At 38.8% G+C, this 9351-nt stretch overlaps 1 protein-coding gene and 1 gene segment (V, D, J or C); one reads left to right on the top strand and one right to left on the bottom strand.

Annotated features, from left to right (window-relative positions):
• Nucleotides 1–823: 823 nt before the first annotated feature.
• Nucleotides 824–5332, bottom strand: OR10G2 (olfactory receptor family 10 subfamily G member 2). Of its 2 annotated transcripts, XM_077126528.1 has the most exons (2): nucleotides 5314–5332; nucleotides 824–1743 (listed from the first exon to the last, which is right to left on the bottom strand). In XM_077126528.1, the coding sequence occupies exons 1-2, from the start codon at nucleotides 5330–5332 to the stop codon at nucleotides 824–826; spliced, it is 939 nt and encodes a 312-aa protein (XP_076982643.1). The 2 variants fall into 2 exon arrangements, with proteins under 2 accessions (XP_076982643.1, XP_076982642.1); XM_077126527.1 differs by lacking the exon at nucleotides 5314–5332 and having other exon boundaries at nucleotides 824–1780.
• Nucleotides 5333–8486: 3154 nt separating this feature from the next.
• Nucleotides 8487–8939, top strand: LOC143655299 (T cell receptor alpha variable 1-2-like). The segment is given in 1 exon segment: nucleotides 8487–8939. A coding segment is annotated over 1 exon segment (453 nt).
• The last annotated feature ends 412 nt before the right edge of the window (nucleotides 8940–9351 follow it).

Genomic DNA, 9351 nt, shown 5'->3' with positions numbered 1-9351 from the left:
CTTGGCTAATATGAAAGGAGAGGAAGTATATTTCAGTTAGAGGAGAAAACTTGAGCAAAAGAGCAGGCAAGTTTAAGACATGCTAAAAAATGCCAGGGTATCATTGAGGCTGGGAGAGGGAAATGAGGATAGAGATGTCTTGGGAGATAATGTTGGTTGGGTCCAGATTGTATTGAGCTTTGAATTCCACAATCATTTAAGAGTCCTACAGACTCTGTATTTTGGAAGAGTACTTTTGGTTGTAGTGTAGATAGGAGGAAGATAAAAGGCTGGTTACGAATCTACAGACCTGGAGATGCCAAAATTTGATCTGTTAGTACATGGTGAAAATGAAGGATAGGAAGAAAACATAAATGATCCAGAATTTTCAAGTTCAGTGCTTGAGAATATTAATGGCATGTACAAGCAAAGAATACAAACTGTATAGAATGCTAGGGTTTTGGGGGCAAAGAGATGCAAAAAAGGGTTGGGGTGGCATCACATTATTTTTTCCTTTCAAACTTTCGGGCATAATATACCTCCTAAGAGGTAGACACATTTTTATCTTATTCAATTTTTGATAAGGCATTTTCTCATCTTGCAGGGAAGTCAGAGGTGGTAGAAGCACTGTATCAATTTATTTCTAAAGAAATAATGTAAAACAATTTGAGCCAACTAAATGAGATGAAAAGACTATGGATCCAAAGGTTTCTGAAATTTTGTCCAAACAGAATTCAATTCAATTCAGTTTAGACCATCAGTCATTTATTAAACATTTGCCACATGCAGTTGTAACTGAACAGAGTGGGAGCTACAGTGATGTAGGTGGTCCCTAAGCCTGTAGTTACTGATTTTCATTTGTGGCCCCTCGACCTGCTGTTATCCTTTTCAGAGCAGACTTCATTTCCTGGTTCCTCAGTGTATAGATGAGGGGGTTCAGTAAAGGAGTGACAACCGTGTAGAACACAGCCACTGCCCCATCCAGGGGACTTTTGGAACCGGCCCTAAGGTAGATGAAAATGCAGGGGACATAGTAGACTGTGACCACAGTTAGGTGGGAGCCACAAGTGGAGAAGGCCCGGCGCCGCCCATCAGTGGTGCGGATCTTCAGGATGGCATGGACTATATTGGCATAGGAGAGGAGAATTAAGATGAAGCAGCTGGCGGCCACCACTCCAATGTCCACAAAGGTTACAAGCTCATTGACTGTTGTGTCTGCACAAGCCAGTCTCAACACTGCGGGTATGTCACAGATAAAGTAATCCACCTGGTTGGGCCCACAGTAGGGCAGGCGGAAGGTCAAGGTGGCCTGGATAGACCCATGGATGGAGCCAGCCACCCAAGCTCCAGCCACAAGGATTGTGCATAACTTCCCATTCATGAGCACAGGGTACCGCAGGGGCTGGCATATTGCCAGGTACCTGTCATAGGCCATCAAGGTGTAGAGGAAGCACTGGGTGCTGCCAAGGAAGTGAAAGAAATACAGTTGAGCCACACAGCCACCAAACGGGATAGCCTTGCTGGTGGGAGTAAAATTCAAAATAAGCCGAGGAACGATGACGGAGGAAAGCCACATGTCCAGGAACGAGAGCACGCCCAGAAGGATGTACATGGGGCGAGCATGAAGCTTCGGATCAGCCCACACCATGAGCAGAATGAGCAAGTTCCCCAGCTGAGTCAGGATGTAAATGATGAAGAAGACCAGGAAGAGGAGGGTTCTCAGATTTGGAGGATGAGGCAAGCCCAGGAGAATGAAATCTGTCACTACTGTGTCCAGGGACATGTTTTTGCTCTTTCTCATTTCTTTCTGTAGTCTGTTAAGGTGAAGGGTGAGGTCAGACAAGGGCAACAGAGCACAATGAGGTTGTAAGGGAACGCTTTTGCGTGATGATTAATGCCTAAGAGGTATGAGATAAACAATAGGGTTACACAAAATTTTTTTAAAGAGATGGTGTTGCCATTAGTTATTTGGATTTATTTGACAAGAGAAACTCTCCAGAGGCTAGTTCATTTTCTAGATAGATGGAAACTCTTGCCCACTGGGAGATACTGAGAAAATATCGCCCACTCCTCCTTCAGGACCCACTTTGGGGATCCCTGCCTTCAAGAAAGCTTTCCTGATTACAGAGGACCAGAGCATGTTTATCTATATCACACCACACTGACATCGTCTCATTTCTATTTGACTTCCCCATTAGCCATTGCATCAATCACAATGCATCGAACAGTACACATGATTAACAATGATTTCTATAATTGTTGGCTGACTGAATGCTACCAGATCTCCCTTAGCCAAAGGTGTTTCTCTGCTTGATCTTGTTCATCCAACCTTTGGGCCCATCTGGCTGGAATTTTCAGGGCAAGGATTCACCTCATTCCTTAATGGAATGTCTAGTTTCAGTATGATAAACTCCTAACCTATTTTTTTTATTGTTCCAGAATATGTTTAGATTTTTTTCTTCTATCTCAGAGATTTGTATTGAATTAATTCATTAATCAGGGAGATTCCAAACACCAAAAAGTAGAGAGGAATTCCCTCATTTAGATTTATTGGTTGATTTATGTGGTCGATTGGTTTGGTATTGGATTTTTTTGTATAATGTCATAGAGGGAATTTTATTATTTTATTATAAAGGCATTGGTCAATGCACAACTTGATTTCTCAGTATGTAATGTGTATATATATTTGCAATTTACTATACAGCAGATCTCTTTCAAGATCTTTAAAGATTTTCAAGTTCTTGAACTACTAGATGATAAGACAACATAGAGAGATGAAATATATTTGTGCTATGTTTCACACTTTTTGATAGTTTTAAAGTTGTTTAATAAAGATTCCTCCTGCCTTATCTCACACAGTAGCTTTTGAGAAGCAGTCACCTCTCATTTAACTGTAAAGCCTCTGCAATTTTAATGATTATTTTCAGAAAATAATCAAAATGGTAGCAGATTAATTATAAGTAACATATGCATATTAATGGGTTTAATAATTTAATCTCCATCGGTAATTTCCCCAGAAAGTTTATCTTCATATCTTCTAAAATAACTTAATTCATGATAACATTAAAGGGATATAAATAACAATAATAATGGATATATCTGGCTCTTCATCTTCCATAGAAAATGTTAAACATGACCTCTGCCCACCAGAAAAAGAAATGCCAAATCTTTACTGCCCGGATTTCAGGAAGATCACCTTGGTTTATTCAGAAATAGATGGGATGATGAGTTCTTACTTCTTTGGCTAGAATATAAAGAAAAGATAGAGATAGTTGGGATCAAGATTATGAATAAAATATTTATTATGAGCCAGTTAGGCACATGATATATTCTTGAAATGTTTTATGAAAATCGGTGTTTGAATATTAATTCAGATAGAACTGTACCACTGAAGTAGGGAATTATTTGGAGGAATCCCATAATACATATTTAAGAGGGAGTAAAAAAAATTTCCTCTATTTTATCTCCTTTGCCAGTCCGCTTTTTTTTGCTGTTTAGTTGTACGCAAATCTGGTTCCAATTCTCCCAGTGCCCTCCTTGAAAAAGGCTCTTTTTATCCTTCAGGTTCTGAGTGTCCTGCCAGGAAGGACCCAAGAAATGAAGATGGGTTACAGCTGGTGGGTTTGAGAACAAATGATCTTTCCAGGCAGACTTAGCAGAGGATGGTTTTGACTTGGGGTGTAGTGTGCAGTGCAGAGGGTAGAACAGCATAGATTTCTGGAAAGTAGATTTTTGGAGGAATGGGGCATGATTCAGAAGGACTGGAACTCTTTCCAGAGATGAGAACAGTCTGGGGCCAGCATAGAAGAAACTAAAGAGGCCACACTTGAGTGTCCCTCCTCCATTCTCCTGTTCCTGGGTTTCTGTGTCCTATTTTTTTTTTTTTAGATCTGCTTCTCTTTTTTTGACTGTTTGTGTCATAGAATATTTATGGTAAGGTAAGGGGCAGTTTTAGAATTTCAAAAAATAAGAAAAACAATTTAGCATACCTATCCTGATTAAAAAGATGATGAAAATATTCTAAAATTTCCCAAATTTTAGACTTTATTTGATGTTGCTAAAATCCGTGTGTTAAAATGGTTAGAATTTAAATAATAAAAACACATGAAAGATGGTGATGGTAGCACGTATTTAACAGCACTGAATTATATATGCAACCATGCTTAAAAGGGGGAAATTTCAGGTCATATATATGTTATTAGAATAAAAATTTAAAGACAAAACATAGGACTGTACAACACAGTGAACACTATGTAAGTGATGGACTATAGTTTATAGTACAATTATACAAATGTTCTTTCATGAATTGTAACAAATGTATCACACTAATGCAAGATGTTAATAATAGGGTGGTGTATGGAGAAAAAACACACCCTAATGTAAAATAATAGTGAACTACAACATTCTTTCATCAATTGTGAAAAAGGTACCACACTAATGCAAAGTGTTAAAGTGCTAATAATAGGGTTGGGTATATGGGAATGCTCTATTTTCTATATGATTTTTCTGTAAATCTACAACTTCTCTAATGAAAAATTATGAAAACACATGAAAGGTTAAAAGGTGAAAAAGGTTAAAATTCAATGTAAAAAATCTGAAAGTAAGAGTCCAGGGACATTAGAGCATAAACAATACATTTTTAAAGAGCAATTATCCTGGAAATTCTAGGGATGTCCCAGGATTGGTGAAAGACTGGCACTGAGATGGTAAGGAAAGGAGACAAGGCCACCTTTATGGGAACTCTCTGAAGCCATAGGATAGGCGACTTGCTATGTGCTGCCCCCACCTCTCTTCCCCTACCTACCATCAGGCCAGTTTGGTGTTGGCACATCTCTTGCGGTGCATTTCCATTTGTAGAGGCTTGGAGGAAGGCAGACCTTTACCTAGAAATTTGAACTTTGTTTGGATTTCTACAATGAACTTTGGGATTTGGGCCACGAGGGGACAGTTATGAAATCACGAAGGTGAGGGAGCTTTCATCAACCAGCCCAGTACTGGGTTGGACATACAGGGACCAAAGGGCTTCTTTTTACCTTATTTACAAGGACAAGACCAAGTCAAATCTGCTCAGAAAGAAGATTCACCTCCTCTCATCATCCATTCACAGACATTCTGATATATGGGGCAAAATAGGGGAAATACATAGAGTTTGGGGTTTAAGCATATAGAGTATGGCCCATTTTATACACTCTTATAGAGTGGATCTTGTCCTTATAACAAAGTTTAAACAAAATGAGCTTGCTTAAGGGAAGTTGACTCCAAGTCAGTCAACTGAGTGCCGTTTTTACTGGAGAAAGGAAAGATTAGGAATCTGACTGGTCTTTGCGTTTGCACAATTGCTGAAGTTCTTCATGATCTCTAGATCTCTATGACTTTACCTTCTAAAAGAGAGAGAGAGAGAGAGAGAGAGAGAGAGAGAGAGAGAGAGAGGATGAAGATAAAATAGTGTTTTCGATTCATTTTATTAATGCAAGAAGAAATTTCTCAAGTTTGGAAAAAAGGAACTTAATTTAGCAGTTTGAGGAAGACTTGAAGAGGAAGATGGAGAAAAGAGACTGATTAAGTTAACACTTAGCATAACAGAAACCCTTAAAGTTCCAAAATTAGATTCTCAGCCTTATTTTGGACTAAGCTGATTTCAGGGTTGTTTTCTCATCTTCTTAAACTCACATGTAGAGAGCCGGAAAACTGTGGAAGTGGCTGACTGTTCTTGAGTGGAAGTGTCCAGCAGATAGAGAGATGTCCCATTGAAATTCAGTGTAGCCCATTATAAAGGGCTCCCATAGTTCAGTTTTGGAATGGCTTAGATTCCTTTCAGGAATTTGGTCTGGCGAATAAGTGATCAGAATCTCTGAGAGTACCTGCCTTTCAGGGTTCTTTGATGAGTTTGACTTCTGTATCTTGACTCATATTTTACATCAATTTTCGTCAGCTCTTGCCTCTATTGCTCTGATTAAAAGGAGAAAAAAAACACTGTTCTGAGATATGAAGAAAAATTCTTACCTCAGGGAATTCTTACTCTGAAGTATTTCCCTATTGAGATCTTCCCTCCCCAAATCCTGATTAGCTTGTTTTGCAAGAAAGCAGGAAACATTACTAATAGATCTCTGGGAAGAGGGCTGTGGGGGAATAATCTAGTCAGTATAATTTTGGATGGCCTCTAATTTCTTACATGTGTTATGAGGAAAGATCCCCTTTTCTCCCCAAATACCTGTCAGGATATCTTCCTTATCTGCTTCTGGCTTCTGCTCAAATGTCACCTAATCAATGAGGTCTTTCCTGATCTACCCCCTTTCCCTTCTCTGTTTTATTTTTCTCAATCACATTCACCATCTGACATCCTATACTTGTTTATTGTCTGTCCCCCTTCACTAGAATGTAGGCTTCCTGAAAGGAAGGAGTTCTGCTCACAGTGGAATTCTCCACCCCTAGCACAGGGCCTGTCATGGAATAAGGTCTCAAGAAATATTTTTGGAATAACTGAACTAGAGAAACATATTTACATATGAAGTGCTGTAGGCAGAAAAAAAAAAGACAGTGGTTTCAGATATAACCCTTAAATTTAAAGTCATCAGTAATTGATTTGCTCTCACATTGATTCTCACATGTTTGTGTAGGTCTGGGCAGCTTATGCCGGGGCAAGTAGATTCAGTTTTTCCTTTACTTACTTTGCAAAGGCTAATGTTACTCTGAGAGATACTGGGGAGCAGGCTAGAAATGAAGAAATAAAGCCTACGATGTGAAATAAAGTTTCTGTAAAATGTAAAATGATGGAGCTGGACAAAGACGGGATGATTTCTAAGGTTTCTTTTAATTCTAAATTGGTAAGGAAGAAGATGTTTGACGTGTGTGTGTGCGTGTGCGTGTGTGTATGTGTGCGCGTGCGGGTGTGTGAGAGAAGTTGCTATGCATCATCTGGCCACAAGATGGCAGTATTATCTTTATTAAAACATGTCTTGTATTCTGCTATATGGAGTAAATAGAAATAATAAATCCAGAAAGTTCATAAGGGCTATAAATTTCTTTATTAAATATATTATATGCGAGGAAATAATTAATTTGGGAAAAGTATGTGTCAAAGACTTAATTTCCTGTATTTCAAGGAAATACCTTGAAATATAGCTTTGTTTCTTCCCTCCCACCCTCTCCCTCCGTCTTTTCTTTCCTCCTGGTGTTTCTTGCCTCCTCCTTTCTTTACTTTTCTTTCTTTCAAGTTCTCACTTTATTACATAAAAAGTATTACAAGTTGAACAAAACAGAGCTGTAGGAGGAAAGATTAATATTCTGACCATCCTCCTTTTAATCCCAATCATCTGTAATAAATGGAGGTAATTTCCTTTATTTTTTCATTTCTTCCTCTATATTCATACATATAAGACATATGCAGACATATATATTGTATTTCAAACTATTTAAAAATATTTCTGAACACCTGTTGGGAACTAAGTTTAAAGTGTAGAAAAAACTCTCCTATCTCTCTTATTGCCACAAATGACACCCACATTACGTACACACCCCGCCTCTAATTGAGCTCCTGTTTCTCCTATTTTGTTCTGTCTTGGGAAAGAAAAACTAGTATGGGGAAATGGACCACTTTTACCTTTGCTTTATATTCTTCTTCCTTTTTGTTTTCTCTGTTCTTTACACACTATGCTATTTTTTTTTTTTTTACATTTTTAACAGTTTTATTGTGAAATATATATACTCCCCCAAATCTCAAAGTATATTGTAACAAGTAGTTATAGAATAGATTTCAAAGTTTGGTATGGGTGACAGTTCCACAATTTCAGATTTTGCCTTCTAACTGCTCCAAGAAACTGGAGATTAAATGGAAATATCAAAAGAAGATTCAGTAGTCATACTCACTTGTTAAATCCTATCTTCTGTGTTAAACCTCCTCCTCTTCCTTTGATCCTTCTCCCAATCCTTAGGGACATTTGGGCTATGTCCTTTCTAACTTTTTCATCACACAATGCTATTTTCAGTGTTTCACTTGAATCACTTGGATGAAAACTTGATGATTCACTAGTAGAAAATGTTCATGTAAAGACACTCCTGTAAGTAAATCTAAAGTGTTTCTGTGAAAGATTCAAGTTGGTCCTCCAAAAAGGGAGTTCCTTCCTTTGTATTTCCTTTGTGTTTTGCAGCCATATTGATCTTTCCTCCCTTGCCCTTGGAGAGAGGTTTTACCTTCTGCAGACTCCAGTGGCTCAGGAAGCAGGGATGCAGTGCCAGGCTCGTGGACTAGTACAGCAGATGTGGGGATGTTTCCTTCTTTGCGTTTCCCTGACAATAGGAGGTAAAGTTTTCAAAATAATTTTCTTTCTGCTAAATGGTTGCACCTTCTGACATTGGGCAGACATGCTGGTCTTTCCTGATCCATATTTTCCCTATGTCCTCCTATTTCTACTACTATTAACCACTGCCATTTCTACTACCACTATGACTTCTATCATCATTTATTTCTATGGGAGGGACTCTCCTGTCAATGGCAGTTTTCTGACTACATGGAGACTATTATTTACAATGATGCCATGACCCTCAGGAGTGCTGCCTTGGTGACATCCGTGTGTCTTCTTTTAGGTTCTGTGCGACAAGACATTCAGCAGCCCACGGAGTTGACAGCTATGGATGGAGCCTTTGTCCAAATCAACTGCACATACCAGATCTCTGGGTTCAATGGGTTGTCCTGGTACCAGCAAAGCGATGGCAGGGCACCCATATTTCTCTCCTACAATGTTCTGGATGGCTTGGAGAGGAAAGGTCATTTTTCTTCATTCCTTAGCCGCTCTAATGTGTACAGCTACCTTCTACTGAAGGAGCTCCAGCTGAAAGACTCTGCCACTTACATCTGCGCTGTGAGAGACACAGTGATACTGAGGCCTCTTCAGCTGCATCAAAATTCAAAAGACAATCATGGCAGTGAGAAATTATATTTCCTGAGTTCATACCTGCTGTGACTCAAAACTTGCGACTGGATTTGAATTTTCCACATTTTAGCTGGATGGCCTTGAGCCCTTCACTTGATCTTTCTTTGGTTCAATTTCATCTACAAAATGAGACTAATAGTGTCTGCCTCATAAGGTTATTGAGGATTATGAATGCGTTTACATGTATGATGTGTAACTTAGAACAGTCCTGCACATAGTAAGCGCTATGTAAGTGTCAGCTATTTCTCTTCTTATTTTTTTACTTTCACCACATTTTAGGTGGCAAGGGCTCTCTGGGACTAGATCTCGGTATTTCCCTGCCATTGATTTGTGGAAGATGAAATCCTGGAATTATTTGTATCTTGCAGATCTAAGACTGAGAGATAAAGTAGGTTTATGCTCTGAAGAGATCTTAGGAGCGAACATTCATTTTCTTTGATGA

Source organism: Tamandua tetradactyla, chromosome 14, assembly GCF_023851605.1.
Source record: "Tamandua tetradactyla isolate mTamTet1 chromosome 14, mTamTet1.pri, whole genome shotgun sequence".
In the NCBI taxonomy this organism is placed as follows: domain Eukaryota; kingdom Metazoa; phylum Chordata; class Mammalia; order Pilosa; family Myrmecophagidae; genus Tamandua; species Tamandua tetradactyla.
The sequence above is the reverse complement of the archived record's forward strand: the minus strand, read 5'-3'. Positions and strand labels throughout refer to the sequence as shown.